At 47.0% G+C, this 18,003-nt stretch overlaps 1 protein-coding gene across 4 annotated transcripts in view; it reads left to right on the top strand.

Moving 5' to 3' along the window:
• The window catches only part of UNC45B (unc-45 myosin chaperone B), a 28,276-nt gene that overhangs the window by 3,178 nt on the left and 7,095 nt on the right, over positions 1–18,003 (top strand). For all 4 annotated transcript variants that reach the window (XM_036911001.2, XM_036911000.2, XM_057501186.1 and 1 more), the window contains exons 5-15: positions 845–934; positions 4,888–5,055; positions 5,626–5,794; positions 6,964–7,134; positions 9,514–9,685; positions 11,800–12,100; positions 12,977–13,071; positions 13,229–13,370; positions 14,135–14,275; positions 16,535–16,662; positions 17,565–17,631. In XM_036911001.2, the coding sequence (XP_036766896.2) occupies positions 845–934; positions 4,888–5,055; positions 5,626–5,794; positions 6,964–7,134; positions 9,514–9,685; positions 11,800–12,100; positions 12,977–13,071; positions 13,229–13,370; positions 14,135–14,275; positions 16,535–16,662; positions 17,565–17,631 (1,644 nt within the window). The remainder of the gene's footprint in view (positions 1–844; positions 935–4,887; positions 5,056–5,625; positions 5,795–6,963; positions 7,135–9,513; positions 9,686–11,799; positions 12,101–12,976; positions 13,072–13,228; positions 13,371–14,134; positions 14,276–16,534; positions 16,663–17,564; positions 17,632–18,003) is intronic.

Below are 18,003 nucleotides of genomic sequence, written 5' to 3'. Positions count from 1 at the left end.
TCCTAGTCCTGGCTTAGCTCCCAATATTCTGAGGGACACTCAGGGGTGTCAGCTTCCCCTCTGCAAAAGCAGAAGGGTGACTGATCACTCCATTCCTTGCTCTAAGACTTAGTTAAGTCCTGTGCACCTGGGGCAGCCCCACAGTGGGACCACATCATACTGTCCAAAGTGCAGACTCAAGGGCTAAATACAAACTAAGGAGTGATCAGAAAAGTAAGGGGAGGGCACAAATGAGAGACACCCCCACTACACACACACACACCTGAAAGGAAAAGAGCCCAGGATGGAAATAGGCAAAAGTGTGCCCCAGCAGAACCGAGTGGTGGGAGGTACAGAGGTTGCTGGTGAGATGGGGGATGAGCTCAGTAGGTCATTTTATGATAGATTTAGAGCATTGGGTCGTGTGCTATAAAAAGTTACATAATATTGCAATTTGCATGACGAGGTGTTTAAAAACAGCTTCAGGTTTCTGGTCTTCGAGACACACTTACTTCAGTTTAGGTCATTTTTAAGTGCCTAGTAACAAACTGTTTGCTACTAGACTGCAAAACTGGTGTGATGGTCCCTTGCCTCCCGAGACTTGTGATGACCAAATGGGATAGCGAATGAACTAGACTGCAAGTTTTGTGGGAGAGGGCTTGATTTTGTTCACATTCTATCTCCAGCATCTACAACAGTATCTGGCATGTCGTAGTTGTTCAGGAAACATTGGTTGAACGAATGAACCATAGTGCCCGGGGCCCAGAGTAGATACCTTAATATTTACTGAAATGAACTTTAAGTGGAGCTGACTGAAATGGGGATCCCTGCCTGCATCCTTCCCCACTCCCTCCTCTCTCCTCAGCTCTGTGTGCAGTTTTCTACAGACTCGAGGGTACACAAAATGTTTGAGATCCTCCTGGATGAAAACAGCGAAGCTGATAAACTGGAGAAAGTGAGTGCTGTGCAACCAGATGGCCAGCAGAGGGCACTCCCGGGACCCGCAGGGTAACCCCAGGCCCCTCGCGGGTCTGCAGAGTAGCCACGGAGACCGTTTGGCAGTCGCGGAGTGGGGAGGTTTCTCTTTGAAGAACTTGGACAAAACGGGCCAAAGGTCAAGCACTTTAGAAAACACTGTGAGCTATAAGAAGAGTCAGAGCTAAGGTGAGACCTGTGAGGAGTTATGCAGCAGGGTTGAATCCTGTGTTAATTTAAATTTTCGATATTTTGTACATGGTGGGTTTTTTTTCATGGCATGAGTTTTGATATTTTAAAATATTGCATTAAATATTACTTATCTTGATTGCTGAGGTTTTTGGCGCCACCATAAAATTATCAGCCAAAGCTAGTGCTTTGCTTGCCCCACTCTAAGTTTTGGCCCTCAGAAGCAATGACAGGTTAATGTTTTATTCCATTATGAAATATTGCAAAAAGTCATTCTGAAATATGAAAATATTGACTTGAAATGCCATCCTGTTGGCCAAATTTGTTGCATTTTGCCATGTTCCCTTCCAGTACTTCTTCAGAGGAAAAGTAATGGAACATCTGAATGCTTCACATTTATGTATGAGAACTTGACAGACAGTGCCTCGGGAATTTCTGTTAGTTTTATGGTCAGTAGGTCTATATAATATGCAAATATCTTTTATAACAAACTCTTGTGAGGACTTAATGAGTTGTTACAGATTAAAAAGCACTTTAAAAAGCACAGAGCCCTTGGCCGTAGAGTGATGGTGGTTCCGGTCATGGTCGCCTGGAATTCTCTGATCAGCTCTGTCCCCAGCATTCCTCTCCCTATGTTTGCCCGCCTCCTCCTTCTCCTACCTCATGAGCTCTCCACCCAGCCTTGGGTTCTCAGGTCGTGCTAGAGACTTCCTCTTCTGTTCTGGGGCTTTTCAAGGTATGTGTATCTTCAAGTGAAAAGGCTTTGGGATCAAAAGACATTTTGCAACCCTCCAGCCCAACTACCTAATTTTATAGACAGAATCTGGAGCCCGGAGAGGTGCTACGACTTGCCCAAGGTCACAACATGTGGGGGAATCAGTACTGTGAAATAAAATGAAATGATGGTTCCCTGTGTGGTTACCCATGGTGGACCCTCAGGCAAAGAAAGGGCTGTGGGAGCTGCAGAGGCACAAGTCCGCCAGTTTGGCTCCTGCCTGCTCTGCTGTGAAGATGCCCTGCAGCCATTCTTGCCTGTGTCACCAGCTCAAAGCCCTTCATCCAGCCTGGAATGCTGGAAAGAAGATAAACTGGTCTGGTTCTTGTGTCCCTAGTAGGATTCTTTAGGAGAATAGTTAGCAATCCTAATTGTTGCTTCCTGTTACACACAGATGGCATCGAAATATTCATTGTCTATTCTTTTAGACACTGTCCTGATGTTAAAAAAAAAAAAAGGATCTAAGATGCTCCCAAATAAAGGGCCTGTGGAGCATTTTATCAGAACACAGTAAAGGGCTGCTGTCAGGCCATGGTCCTCAATAAGAAGCTGCATAAACTTTTCTTAAACACAAAGGTCATATTGATTTCAGTCCACACCACACAAATCCAGAGCTTTCAAGTCCCATCTAGTGCTCTCTGCCCACCATCTTCCACATTCTGAGAAGCTTGTGACTTCAGCTTACCCTGAACAGGTAAACTAACAAAAAATGCTAAAACCAGATACAAGGACAATTTTTATAGGAAAATAATTCTCCACGTAAAAACACTTCCCTCCTGTTAAAAGATAAACTGAGGCATGTTAAAAATTTTAAGAGTATATTTGAACAAAATCTGTTTGAATCGGGCAGTGCCAAACCAGAAGTGGTTAGGAGTGCTCCACTCTCAGGAGCAAGAGGAAAGGCTTTTCTGGAAAAGAGGTGGAAGCAAAGCCGGGAAATGATTTGATTGGCTCTTGCTTAAGCAGTTGCCAAGGCTGTTTGTGCCTGGTTGTGCCCCTAAGTTTTCACTTCCTGAGGCATTAAGGCTTAGTTTTTGCTTGAATAAGCACAGGCATGGAAGCCATCTCAGTCTAATGGCTTCCTACTTTAATTAACAGAACACTTCTCTACTTTATTTTAGTCCTTATCCCTAAGTACACATACACAGTTTTATTTTAATGTAAGTGCTGTCCAGTGAGCCTTGATTGTCGTCTGCTTATCGGGGCTTTTCCCAATCGCTTGGTACTTATTTATTTATTTATTTATTTAATCATTAATCTACAATTACATGAGGTACATTATGTTCACTAGGCTTCCCCCTTCACCAAGTCCCCCCCACAAACCACATTATAGTCACTGTCCATCAGCGTAGTAAGATGCTATAGAATCACTACTTGTCTTCTCTGTGTTGCACAGCCCTCCCCATGTCCCCCCCATTATACATGCTAATCGTAATGCCCCCTTTCTTTACACCCCCCTTATCCCTCCCTTCCCACCCATCCTCCTCAGTCCCTTTCCCTTTGGTAACTATTAGTCCATTCTTGGGTTCTGTGATTCTGCTGCTGTTTTGTTCCTTCAGTTTTTTCTTTGTTCTTATACTCCACAGATGAGTGAATTCATTTGGTACTTTTCTTTCTCTGCCTGGCTTATTTCACTGAGTATAAAACCCTCTAGCTTCATCCATGTTGTTACAAATGGTAGGATTTGTTTTCTTCTTATGGCTGAATAATATTCCATTGTGTATATGTACCACATCTTCTTTATCCATTCATCTACTGATGGACACTTAGGTTGCTTCGATTTCTTGGCTATTGTAAATAGTGCTGCAATAAACATAGGGGTGTATCTGTCTTTTTCAAAGTAGGCTGCTGCATTCTTAGGGTAAATTCCTAGGAATGGAATTCCTGGGTCAAATGGCATTTCTATTTTGAGCTTTTTGAGGAACCTCCATACTGCTTTCCACAATGGTTGAACTAGTTTGCATTCCCACCAGCAGTGTAGGAGGGTTCCCCTTTCTCCACAACCTCGCCAACATTTGTTGTTATTTGTCTTTTGGATGGTGGCGATCCTTACTGGTGTGAGGTGATATCTCATTATGGTTTTAATTTGCATTTCTCTGATGACCAGTGATGTGGAGCATCTTTTCATGTGTCTGTTGGCCATCTGAATTTCTTTGGAGAATTGTCTGTTCAGCTCCTGCCCATTTTTTAATTAGATTATTTGCTTTTTGTTTGTTGAGGTGCATGAGCTCTTTATATATTTTGGATGTCAACCCTTTATCAGATCTGTCATTTATGAATATATTCTCCCATACTGTAGGATGCCTTTTTGTTCTATTGGTGGTGTCCTTTGCTGTACAGAAGCTTTTCAGCTTCATATAGTCCCACTTATTCATTTTTGCTTTTTTTTGCCTTGCCCGGGGAGATATATTCATGAAGAGGTCGCTCATGTTTATGTCCAAGAGATTTTTGCCTATGTTTTTTTCTAAGAGTTTTATGGTTTCATGGCTTACATTCAGGTCTTTGCTACATTTCGAATTTACTTTTGTGTATGGGGTTAGACAATGATCTAGTTTCATTCTCTTACATGTAGCTGTCCAGTTTTGCCAACACCAGCTGTTGAAGAGGCTGTCATTTCCCCATTGTATGTCCCTGGCTCCTTTATCATATATTAATTGACCATATATGTTTGGGTTAATATCTGGAGTCTCTATTCTGTTCCACTGGTCTGTGGCTCTGTTCTTGTGCTGCTTGGTACTCTTTTTATTTATGACTTTAATGGCTGCAATGTTTCATCAAGTTGGTCTTTATGCAAGTTACTTTGTGCCTTCTTTTAAATTATGTTCTTGGGCTAAGTTTCCAGGAGTAGGATTATAGGCAGAAAGAATATAAGGATGTTTTGAAGACCCCATCCTTGCACAGCCCCTGCACTAGCCCATGGCCAAGATCTCCACAGCCAAACCTCCCTCATTGTCTCCTTCCTCCTTCAGGCAGCCAACAATCTCATTGTCCTAGGCCGTGAGGAAGCAGGGGCTGAGAGAATCTTCCAGAACAATGGAGTGGCCCTGTTGCTGCAGCTTGTGAACACAAAGAGGCCTGAGCTGGTGCTGGCTGCAGTACGGACCCTGTCGGGCATGTGCAGTGACCACCAAGCTAGGGTGAGGGCCTGGGCATGGGGCTCATGGCACAGGTGTCTGAGGACTCGGAGGGTGACATGTGGACAGGGTGTGGCTGGCATATGTAGATCCTGATGCAAAGCCTAAAGTGTCCTTCTAGTCTTGGTTGTATGGCCCTGGATTCAACAGAGATTGATCCTCTCATTTGAGTGGGAATGGGTCCATGCAAAGAAAAGATGATTAAAAGTTGTTTGTGAGGAAGAGCTGAATGCAAAGGTTATGAAAGTTTGCATTTTTTCATACTAAGTCTTCAAAAGCCAGTGTGTATTTTACACTCAAAGCACATCTCAGTGTGCTCCCCACATCTAAGTGCTCAGTGGCCCCACATGGTGAGTGGCTACTGTGTTGGATGGCACAGCTCTAAGCCTATGGAAAGGGGCATTACTCCTGTCAAGGGCCTTCCCAGACCACCTGCTCCAGGAGGCACTGGCTGCCCAGGATTGTTTCCCTGCCGCAGGGGTGGGGCAGGGCGGTTATCTCCCACTTCCTAACCTGCATGGCTGCTGGAAGGGAGGGCCAGGCAGCTGACTGTGTTTCTTGCTGCGGCTGTAGACCACAGCCATTCTCCATGCAGTCCGGACAGAGCGGCTCTGTAGCCTCATGGCCCTGGAGGATGAGGAGCTGTCTCTGGCTGTCTGCAACCTGCTCCAGGCCATCATCGAATCTCTTTCTGGAGAGGACAAGCGAGAGCACCGAGGGGAGGAGGAGGCCCTGGTTCTGGGTAGGAGACATTCTTCGGTTTGGGTTCCAGGGCGTGGGGGGCAGGGCAAGTCAGTTGCTACCTCAGCCTGGGCGGATCCTGTACGTGGAGGTGGCCTGGATGTATTTTTATATTTATTCTATATTTATTCTCTGATTATACAAGAAATAGAGGCATAACAGCATTCTTTACAATAGCTTAGAGGTGGAAGCAACCCAGGCATCCAGGGACTGGTGAATGGATAAATAAAATGTGGTGCATACACACAATGGACTATTATTCAGCCTTAAAGAGGAAGGGAATTCTGGCACAGGCTACAAAACGGATGAATCTTGGGGACATTGTGTTAAGTGAAATAGCCTGTTACAAAAGGACAAATAACTTTATGATTCCACTTACTTGAGGCACCTACAGTAGGCAAATTCATGGGGACAGAAAGTAGAATGTGGTAGCCAGGGGCTGAGGGAGGCAGAATTGGGAGGCGGTTGTTTAATGGATATAGAATTTCAGTTTTGTGAGATGAAAAATGTTCTGGAGATGGATGGTGGTAATGGTCACAGAACAATGTGAGTGTCCTTAATGCCACTGAGCTGTATACTTAAAAATTATTAAAATGGTAAATTTTATTTCATGTATGTTTTACCACAATTTTAAAAAGTAAGAGACTTACTAGAGAAAATTGCAAAAATCTAGAAATACGTAAAGATGAAAAAAAGCCAACAATCTGTAATCACTCCCTCACATAACAAGTATTAGAATTGGCCTGTGTGTTCTTCCTGTCTTTTTTTTCTGTCCAGCCATATAAATCTCTACATAACAAAATCAGAAGTAGGCTATGGGTAGTTCTGTGTGTTTTTCCCTTCACTGAGCAATATATTAGTATTGCATATGATGTAATATTCTTAAAAAGGATTCCTTTTGACTTTAATAATTGTTAATTTGACATCTGTTCCCTTCCTGCATATATGCACATATAGAGTAGCTGGAGGACTTGGGGGTGTTATTTAGGGATTTCCCCTCCCATTCTATGGGCAAGATGGGCAATACTATACTTTCCTGGGAAATACCAATATCCAGGAAGTGGTGGATTTGATATTTCCAGAGTCCTTCTAGAAGTCTCTGCCATTCCTGCTCCTATATCCCTGAGACTGCATAGACTCTCCTATTTACCCCATCCTCTCCTTCCTCAGACACCAAGAAGGATCTGAAGCAGATCACCAGCCACCTGCTTGACATGCTGGTCAGTAAGAAGGTGTCTGGCCAGGGCAGGGATCAGGCCCTGAACCTGCTCAACAAGAACATCCCCAGGAAGGACCTTGCCATTCATGACAACTCACGAACCATCTATGTGGTGGATAACGGTGAGGGGAGGGGAGGGTCTGGGGCTCGCTCCAGCCTATCGAGTGGGCACCAGGATACCTGGCTCTGAGCCGAGAATGGAAGTGACTCTTGTCTGAGAAAAGTCTTCAGTCCCAGCTAAAAAGCCAGAAAAGGCATTAACATGTTAGACTCCATCAGTGGGCTGATGGAAACACAGATCGTGGCTCTGAATGCAGAGCCTGAACACACCCAGAAAATGTCCAAACACACCTAAAATCATCTGGGTGGAGTTACCTAACAAACAGGAGCAAGTGCCAAAACCAGATAGGTCTCCACCAACTGTGGGCTAACACTCCTCAGGTATCATGGCTGGCAGATACTTCACAGGCCTTCCAGAGAGGAGAGATGGCATCAAGCTGGCTTTATATAAATCATGGTGGTCATGTTCTAGCAGACAGCCAGCTTCAGCGTGTTACCCTCTCCTACACCAACTTCTTCAACTGTGCAAGAATCGTACCTGTAGCTTTATAGTCTGCTATGATACATTCTCCCACAGGTTTAATGACACGTAGGCCATACCTTGTTCTAAAAGATTCAGGTCAGCTTTTAGCAGCTTGAAGTGTATTGTCTCTGGTTTGGTTTTCACAGATTTCAGCAAAGTGCACTTCAACAAATTCCTCCAGTGCTTAAGCCTTCCCCTCAATGCTCTCCTCCCACCCAGCTCTGGTCTTCTAGGCATATATTACAAAGGCTGAGTACCAACAATAGATCTCCTCTCTCTGCAGTAGGAGCCAGGCGCAGGCACATGGTTTGTGGGGTAGGGTTGGGGTGGGGAGTAATATCTGTTATTCTAGGCACCAAAATGAGAAAAGGATAGCACTTGGGTAAACATGTGGATGTACAAAGCCTGGTAAACTAACAGAAAGCTGCCAGGTGAGGTTGTATGCTGTGCAAACTGGTCTGGGAGACTTGGGTAGGGGAACCTTCAGGATGTCAAGCCTGAAGGGGGCTTTTGAGTTGGCAGAGGGGCAAAGACTACAAGGAGGAGGTCCAGAGTGTTCTAGCAGAAGAAAAATGAGATGCTCCAGGTGAGGCCAGGAATGGAAGGGAAGAGTGGGGTAGGGGTTGGGGAGGTGGCAGGAGCAGGAGCAGGAGCAGGTGCATGTGATGGGGGCCTTTGGGAACTGAGCTGGGGAGGTGACGTGGGCTCACAGGCCCCTTCCGAGCACTCTCCAGCCCTGCCAGTGCTTTCCCATATATGGTAAAATATGCAGAGCATAACATGTACTGCCTGCCGAGAGTTTCATCTTTCCCAGAGTTTACCATGAGTTTCCTCCTCCCACTTACCCATGTCACCCAAGACCTGACAACTCTAGCCATCTCTAAAACCTGGCCCTGAAACCAAGTTTCCAGTCGTCCAGAGGCAGCAGAGTGTGACAGTTGACATTGTGGACTTTGAAACCAGACATCACTGGGAGTGTCCTCACTCTCTCACTTGCAAGCTGTGTGATCTTAGGCAACTTACTTGACTTCTCCATATCTTGGTTATCTGTTCTAAAAGATGGAAACAATGATTCCTAACCACTAGGGTTATTGTTAGAATTAAATGAGGTAACATATAAAGTCCTTGGCGTGTATTAAGTGTCCAAAATAACTAGGAACTCTTACTATGTTGGGGCCAATTACCCACTGGCTATGTTACCACTCTGGCCTTATCACACTTTATCATAATCCTCATTTGTCTGCCTTACCTATTGCCTAGTGAGCTTTTCAAGGTCAGGATTGTGTCTTTTATTTTGGTAGCCAGGACCTAAAAGGTGCTCATTCATTCATTTATTGAACAAATACATAATGGTTGGATTAATTTGATGGGTAATAGAAGCCATTGTAGATTCTTCAACAGAAGAAAAGGCAAAACAACAATAAATAGTAAATATAGTATTTAGTAAATAAATAACCAATATTTATTGGGTGGTAATGATGTGTCTGGATTAGCATTGGGCAGTTTCCATACATGATCTCACCGAATCCTCAAATTCTGAGGTAGGTAGTATTGTTCCCATTTTACACATAAAGAAGCTGAGGCCTGAGGAGAAGAAAATATAAAATAGTATTCGAGCAAGATTGTACATCAACCCATAGAATGTCAACACTGATGAGAGTCCTCTGAGATCAATTAACCTTGATTTTGTAAATGTGAAAATAGAGGCCCATAGTGGGAGGTGAATTGCTCAGTAGGGGCAGAGTCAGGGGTAGAACCTGGGTCGCTTGACCCTGTCCAGGCCCCTTCCCTCTGGAGAAGCCATGTGCTGCCTAAAGGCAGGCTGGAGAGAAGCAGGTGGTAAGACATGGCTGGGCGAGGGGTTGTGTTTGTGAGACCCCAGCAGGGGGTCCTCTACTTGCCACCATCTGTCCTGCAGGTCTGAGAAAGATCCTGAAGGTGGTGGGGCAGGTTCCAGGTCTGCCATCCTGCCTGCCCCTGACGGACAACACCCTCATGCTGGCCTCTATCCTTATCAACAAGCTCTACAACGACCTGCGCTGTGATCCAGAGCGCGATCACTTCCGTAAGATCTGCGAGGAGTACATCACGTGAGTTCCCAGAGCCCTCATGGGGTTGGGCTCTGTATTAGTTATCAGTGGCTGTGTAACAAATTTCCCCAAAGTTTATCAGCCTTAAACAAAAATAATTTATTATTTCACAAGATGACAGAAATTTTGGAGTGGCTAGGATGGGTGGTTCTGGTTTGGAGTCTCTCATGAAGTTATGGTCACATGTTGGCCTGGGCTACAGTCATCTGAAGACTCGACTGGGGCGGAGGAGCTGTGTGGTGCACTCATACGGCTGCCATGCCAGTGCTGGCTGAGGCCTTGGTTGCCCCCATGTGGAACTCCACAGGCTGCTACAGTGTCTTTACCTCACAGTAGCTGGCTTCCCCTAGAGTGAATGAGCCAAGACAGAGCAAGGCAGAAGCAGCAATGTCTTCTGTAATTTAGTTTCAGAAGTCACACACCGTCACTTCCACCACATTCAATTTATTAGAAGCAAGTCATTAAGTCTGGACTACACTTAGAAGGGGAGAATTAGGCTCTACTTCTTGCAGAGAGGTGTGTCAAAATATTTTTGGATTTATTTTAAACCTACCACAGGCTCCTGTAATTAAGAGGAACAAATGTCAGCTTGTCAAGATTTCTGGGATTCACCCCCCCCCCCAGCTCAATTTAGTAGTCTGGGTGTGGCTTAGGAAGCTGCATTTTTAAATAGTACCCCAGGTGAAGTTTAGGAGGGTGAAGATCCTGATATCACCCCACGTTTTCCTTCTCCACTCCAGGGGTTGGCAAACTTTTGCTGTAAAAATTCCAGAGAGTAAATTTTTGTTTTTGATGGGACATGTAGGTCTCTATCACATGAACCCTTAACAATGTGGAAACCATCCTCAGCCTCCCAGGTTTGGCCTGCAGCCAAAGTTTGCTGCCTCCTGCTCAGTCCCTAGCCTTTCCTGACCCCTGAGTTGGGTTTGCTTGCAGTTCCTTATGGCTCCCTGGTCTTTCTCTACCTCAGCTTCAGCTTTTGCAACTAACTTCTTGAGTCTCTCTGAGGTCCCAAATCAAGTTCCAGTAACTGTCAGCCAGCTAGTCCTTGTGTGAGCAAAGGGCTTGATCAGAGCCCACTCTGGTCAGCCTGGGGAAGGCTGCCGCAGCCCAGACCCTGCTCCTAGGCAGGTCAACTGTGTGGATGCGGTCTCTGCCTTCAGCAAATGGTGCCTGAGGCTGCCCCTTGGGATGCAATGCATCTTGCTGTACCAGGGGCAGGGGCTGGGTGGGACCAGCTTATAGGGCAGCCCTCCAGAGGCAGCTGGGGCCAGAGCCAGGTCTCTGGCTCTCAATGTAGAGTTCTGGCGAGTCCATGCTGCCTTCTTACAGTGATAACCTTCTGCATTTCCACTGTGCTTATTTGCTCTGATCTCCCATGTTGAACCAGCTGGGCAGATCACTGAAGGGTCAGAAGGCTTGTCACCTCTGACATCCCCATACAGAGATTCTCCCATAGAGGAGATGATAGTAGATTCCAGAAACAAGGCAGAAGCATCTGGTGCACATCTTCACTTGATAGTGGAAGTGAGGGACCAGATGGGGAGTCCCTGGCCCAGGCTACGCCGTGGCTCAGAGTACTGCAGTGATGCAGGGTGGTGGACACCATGGTAAGCCCTTGTGTTGTGGCTGCCCTGCTGTCCCACCAGGCATACCAGTTACTGGGAAGCCTGTTGGCAGAGAGCTCTTACCTGTCACCTCTCTTTGGGGCTTGCCTCAGCTGAGGACAGCTGCTTCACCCTTCCCAGGGCCGCCAGTATCCAATGACTTGTCCCTCAGCCCCTCTTGGGACAACTTTGGAGGGTGCCCCAGCCCTAGAACCCCTTTCAGGCTGAGCCTTTTGGAGGCTGCATTGCAACCCAGTGCCTCCTTCTGCCCAGTCTCGCTTCCTTGCTTTCTGCAACAGGTGCTGATCCCAGGAGTTCTCCCTAATAAGCATCCTACATGTCAATCCCTACCCATCTCAGAGGGTGTTTTTCGGGGGACACAGCCCAGAGCGCATCTCTTAGATCATTTATTCTCACCAAAGCTCTGAGAAGTAATAGCACTATCTTCAGTTTACAGATCAAGAAGCTGAGTTCTAGAGAGGTTCAGTGAATTACCCTCTATTTTAGGGGCAAGTTTGACCCCCAGGACATGGACAAGAATGTGATCGCCATCCAGACAGTGTCAGGAATCCTGCAAGGCCCCTTTGACCTGGGCAATCAGCTGCTGGGACAGAAAGGCGTGATGGAGATGATGGTTGCGCTGTGTGGCTCCGAGCGTGAGGCAGACCAGCTGGTGGCTGTGGAGGCCCTCATCCATGCCTCCACCAAGCTCAGCCGCGCCACCTTCATCATCACCAATGGCGTGTCACTGCTCAAGGAGATCTACAAGACCACCAAAAACGAGAGGATCAAGGTCCGCACACTGGTGGTGAGTGGGCTCGGTACACCATGCCAGGTGCCAGGGACCCCAGGAGGCGCGCACAGCCCCTCTCCTTGAGAAGACCACATTCTGGGGGGCACCCAGACCCATCCAGAGGCCCCTGCAGGGCACGGTGACCAGCAGGAGGCTGTGAGAACATAGATTCAGACCAGTGGAGCTTACTGTTTGACACTGCAGGCATTTGCCTCCACGACCTTGAATAACACCAACTCTGATGACTTTTCATCCACAAGTATTTTCAGAGCAAACTCTAAAAGGTCAATTTGTTTCCTTAATCAGTTTTTATATGGCACAGATAAACCTTTTTTTTTCTGTTTTCATTTTACAGAAATTATTTTCATTGACTTTTCTTTATAAGCAGTTACAGCGAAGATTTGAGCCATTTGTTTTTTTGTTTATATACATTTTTTAAAAAATGAATTATAGCTTCTGCCATCATGAATTTTCTCTTACAGAAGACATTTTTTCCTCCTAAGAAAAAAAGAGTCCAATTCTTCATGGGTAAAATTCTGCATATCTGAGTTTGTTACCCATGACATACAGTCTCTGTGCCACATTTTGTGTTATACAAGTTTTACCATTGCAGCTTCAGGTTTGATTGGTGTTATCTGGTGCTTAGTTTTCAAAATGGCAGACAAAACATCTGTGGGGTCAGAAGGGGAAGAGTTAAAAACCTCCAGTTTCATGGGTATGGACCCTAACCAGGAAGCCTCTGGGAAGGCAGCTTGGAAGAGGAGACATCTGAGCTGAGTTTTGTAGACTGCATAGAGGTTGTCCAGGCAAAGGCACAGCCGCCTGTTTGAGCAAGGCCTGGTCCCAAACCTTGGTGTCTCTGGCTCTACAGGCATCTCCCCTCCTCCACAGGGACTCTGTAAACTCGGCTCTGCGGGAGGCACGGATTACAGTCTCAGGCAGTTTGCTGAAGGGTCGACAGAGAAGCTGGCCAAACAGTGTCGCAAGTAAGAAGGTCCCGTTTCCCCAGGCCCACCGTCTCCTCTCTGGTGTGTGCTCTGGTGGACGCCAGACCCCTCACCTGCTGCGTACTACCCTGAAACGACTTCACCCCTGACCTGGGCCCGGGCACCCTTCCCCAGCGCGCTCCCTCCCCTCCTCCAGGTGGCTGTGCAATGAGTCCATAGACACCCGGACCCGGAGATGGGCAGCAGAGGGCCTGGCCTACCTCACTCTGGATGCTGACGTGAAGGACGACTTTGTCCAGGACATCCCTGCTCTGCAGGCCATGTTTGAACTGGCCAAGGCAAGCGTGGTCCTGACCTCTGGCCTCAGAAAGGTCTCCTGGATTCAGGCTCACAGGGTGCTTGGCACAGCCTGGGAAAGTGGACCCCTGTGTCCTCATCCTGGCTCTACCCCTACTTGCAGTGTAAACCCAGAATGGTCATTTTCTTCTTTCTGGTCCTTATTTTACCTGACCATAAAATGGGCTCACAACCCTTCACTTCTCCCAAGCAGTGGGAAGGTGAACAAGAGGATGGCACTTTTTTCCTGGGGCCCTGGGGATGTGAGGTCTTGAGGGACTGAGAAGCAGTGCTGGCCCCTTCTGGGTCCCTCCCTTCATCCCAGCACCTTCCAGACCTCTTTCCTACTCTGCTGGGACAAACCCCTGGCTCTTTCCCACCACTAAAGAGAGGTAGAGTGCGAGGGAGTTTTCACCAGGGCCAGACCAGAGGGTGTCCAACCCCATCCCATCCCCAATCCACCTAATGGGAAAGCAGGTTGGACTGGACTTTGGAAAGAGGCACAAAGTTGGCAGCTCACCCAGAGGTCGCCCATTTGTGCTCTCAGGGGTGCTGTAGAGGGTGCAGGAGAAATTTCTGCCCACCCTGTATGAGCAGACCAGTTCCTCTCCCTCTGTGCTGCTTGTACTCCTCCAGGCTGAGCTGCACCAGTCACATTCTCCCCGAACCAACTTGCTGCCCATGTGGAGGAGCCATCTTGGAAGCAGAAGTCTGTACTAAGTTTCCTTTCTGGCTTTTTCCCCCTATCCCCCTATGGTGCCTCCAGACCACTGACAAGACCATCCTGTACTCGGTGGCCACCACCCTGGTAAACTGCACCAACAGCTATGATGTCAAGGAGGTCATCCCTGAGCTGGTGCAGCTCGCCAAGTTCTCCAAGCAGCACGTGCCTGAGGAGCACCCTAAGGTGGGGAGGGGGTGACCTGGGAGGGCGTCTGTGCTACCACACTGTCAGAGAGGTGGAACAGGAAAACGGGGACGTCCAGGTGATGCGTGGGTGTGTTGGGACGTATTTGGCACAAGAAACATGTGCATTGAAGATGATAGTTGCAAATTTCTTCCAGTAGGTGGCACTCATGTTTCCCCCTTAGTTACAATGTGTGACCAAGATGCATAGGATAGATTGGTGGAGGCAGAATAAAACAATTTGCAGTCTGAGAAACCAAATGGAGCCATGATAAGCGTTTTGAAATTTATGTTGTTGGATTTATGGGCATCAGACAGTTGGTTTCATGTTTCCAACACTTGTAAAATTTTTATTTTCTGGGCTATCTGAATTTGGCGATATGGATGTTAAGTAGGAATGAGAGAAGGAAGGAGGGATGTGGCATTAGCCCAGATGTCACAAGTACCTTCGCCCCCACCACCCCCACAATGATTCCCTGCACACAAGGGTATACTTTGTATGTGGTTTATATGAATAGATATGTATCATATTTCCAGCCAACATAACATTTAGATTTTTTAAATGATCAAAGTAATATAACCATGTTGCAAAACAAAAAAATGAATGGTAGAAAAAAGTAAACAACCACTCACAATTGCATCATCTCTCGCTGACACTATAGGCGTTTTTGTATTTTATATTACCTACCAGAGGTTTTTTGTTTTTTTTTCCTGTGCATCCTTCTTCTTTATATGTTATATAAACATGTTACATATAATGTTATCATTTTGTGCCCAATTTTGGGAAAATACTTTAGGTGCTTTCCACATTGCTATGTCATTCTCTGAATCACTCTTTAAAGCTGCACAGTATTTCATGCAGACAAGAGTATACAATGTGTTCTGCAGCTATAAAGTACGAACGTGGCTTCTAGAGATCTCCCATGACTGCCAGCCTCTTCCCAGCCACTCTGAGGATTATCTGTAGAGACTGTTCAACACTGGGGCAGACTTTTGGTTTCCAGCAAAACCCAGTTCATTCTATGTCAGCTTTATCCCTCTCCCTTCTCCCTTCTGCCTACATACCTCCACCCTTCCCCACTGTAATGGAAAGCCAACCTTTTCAAAAAAAAGTAATATATGGGTCATCTACTGTTTGGAATAATCTCCTTTATTTCCTTCCTCAGTGAATGAAGATTCCTTGGGATTGGTTGCTCTTGATATGAGTTGCTCAGGCTCTGTATTGAGAGAGGGGAAGGCAAGGAAGAGATGTTCTGATGTTCACAACAGCAGGACATGCAGGACACCCCTTTGGCTGTTGTTTGGACAAAGGGATTCTGGAAGAGTGTGCTAGTTTCCCACTGCTGCTTTAACAAATTGCCACAAACTTAAAGGCCTACAACAACACAAATTTATTACCTTCTAGTTCCGGAGGTCAGAAATTTAAAATCAGTCCCACTGGGCCAAAGTCAGATTATCAGTGGGGCTAGTTCCTTCTGGAGGCTTCAGGGGGTTAACAGCCTTCCTTGCCTTTCTCAGCTTCTAAAGCCCACCTGCCTTGGCTGATGACCTTGACTTGCTCCAAACTCTTGCTTCTGTTGTCATATCTCCTATTAACCTTGACCCTCCTACCTCCTTTTAAACATTTTTTTTATTTTGGTATCATTAATGTACAGTTACATAAGCAACATTACGGTTACTAGACTCCCCCCATTATCAAGTCCCCACAACATACCCCATTACAGTCACTGTTCATCAGTGTCATAAGATGCTTATAGAGTCACTACTTGTCTTCTCTGTGTTGTACTGCCTTCCCCGTGATCCCCCCAATGTGTGCTAATTGTAATGCCCCTTATTCCTGTTCTCCCTCCCTCCCACCAATCCTCCATCCTCCCCAGTCCCTTTCCCTTTGGTAACTGTTAGTCCATTCTTGGGTTCTGTGAGTCTGCTGCTGTTTTGTTCCTTCAGTTTTTTCTTTGTTTTTATGCTCCACAGATGAGTAAAATCATTTGGTACTTGTCTTTCTCTGCTATCTCCTTTTTATTAGAGACCCTTGTGATTACGTTGTGCCTACCCAGATAATCCAGGAGTATCTCCTTCTCCCAAGATCCTTCATTTAATGATATCCACCAAGTCCTTTTGCCATGTAGGGTAACATATTTGCAGGCTCTGGGGGTTATTAATCTACCACAAGAAGTCGGCAATGCACCATTCTTAGTTTCCACTCATGTTGACCTGGTGTCCAGGCCTCTTCCCCACTGTCATCCTTTCAACTCCTCAGGACAAGAAGGACTTTATAGACATGCGGGTGAAGCGGCTGCTGAAGGCTGGCGTCATCTCTGCACTGGCCTGCATGGTGAAAGCAGACAGCGCCATACTCACCAACCAGACCAAAGAGTTGCTGGCCAGGTGCGGCTGCCTTGGGGCAGGGCTTGGGTCTGAGGGGCCTTGGAGGCAGGAGGCTGGGCAGGGAGGTGGAGATGGCAGGGGAGTAACTGAGGGACTGAGCCATGGGGGTGCCCAAAGAGGAGACTGAGGGGGCCAACTTCACAAAGTGACATGGTGGGACAGGTCACCACAGGTGGAGGGAAGAGGTCACTGTCCATTCTGGTTCCCTGGCTGCCAGGCCTTGTGTGGGACCTGTTATTCCAGAGATGAAAGGCCCAATTCCTATGTAGGCTGACAGACTCATGGTTATAACACAGGGCAGCCGGTGCCCTGATGGGGGAAAGCAAGGGCTGATTGGAGTACCAGCAGTGGCATCCAACTGGCCTGACTGGAGGGCAGGTGTGTGGGCCAGGAAGGCCTCCAGGAGGATGTGAAACCTCAACGGAATCCTGAAGAAAGAAGAGGCACTCAGATGCAGGGGAGGAAAGGGTTCTAGGCAGAGGGAACAGCATGTGCAAAGGTACTGAGGATGGAGGGAGAATGAGTGAATGAGGATGGGGTTCTCATAAAATACATCTGGTGCTTGGAGTGCACAGGAGGTAAGACCAGAGGGGAAGGCAAGGGCTAGATCATAGAGTCCTGGGGTGTATGTATCCATGTTGAAGAATTTCTCCTGGGTGATAGGCAGCCAGGAGCCATTTGTTGTCTCTGTACATCAGGTAGCTCTTTACAGCCTCCCTTGGCCTCACTCCCTCCCCAGCCTCTCACAGCCATGGCAGCATCTCCCAAGGATGGCTAATTCTGGGGCACGTGCACACCAGCAGCATGTTCCAGGACTTCACTGGGTCCGACTGGCTGACCTGATACCTGGCAGGGTGTGCTCAGTGCTCAGGCACTGAGTGTCCTTTATCCTCGCCCTACAGGGTATTCCTGGCATTGTGTGACAACCCAAAAGACCGAGGAACCATTGTGGCTCAAGGTGGTGGCAAGGTGATTGGGTAGGATAGGCTCTCACCATCCAAGAGAGAGAGAGAGAGAGAGAGAGAGAGAGTGTGTGTGTGTGTGTGTGTGTGTGTGTGCACGATCTTTGCCTGGCCCCAAAATAATGTCTCCCTTGCTCCAACCCAACCTCTTCGAACACGGTCATTCAGGTATCTGTGCTCATGGCCCCAATCCAATTTCTGCCTGATTTTACAATGTGTTGTGGCATTTCTCATGGAATCCCACTTCTCTTCCTTGCTGCTGGAAGGAAGCATGGTGCAGATACAGAGACCATGGACTTTGCTCTAGAAGACTTACTGTTGAGTCCTTGCATCCCCCTTTAAGCTGTGTAACCTGGGGCAAATTCTTACCCTCCCTGAG

Source organism: Manis pentadactyla, chromosome 4 (assembly GCF_030020395.1).
Source record: "Manis pentadactyla isolate mManPen7 chromosome 4, mManPen7.hap1, whole genome shotgun sequence".
NCBI classification, from domain to species: Eukaryota; Metazoa; Chordata; class Mammalia; order Pholidota; family Manidae; genus Manis; species Manis pentadactyla.
The sequence above is the reverse complement of the archived record's forward strand: the minus strand, read 5'-3'. Positions and strand labels throughout refer to the sequence as shown.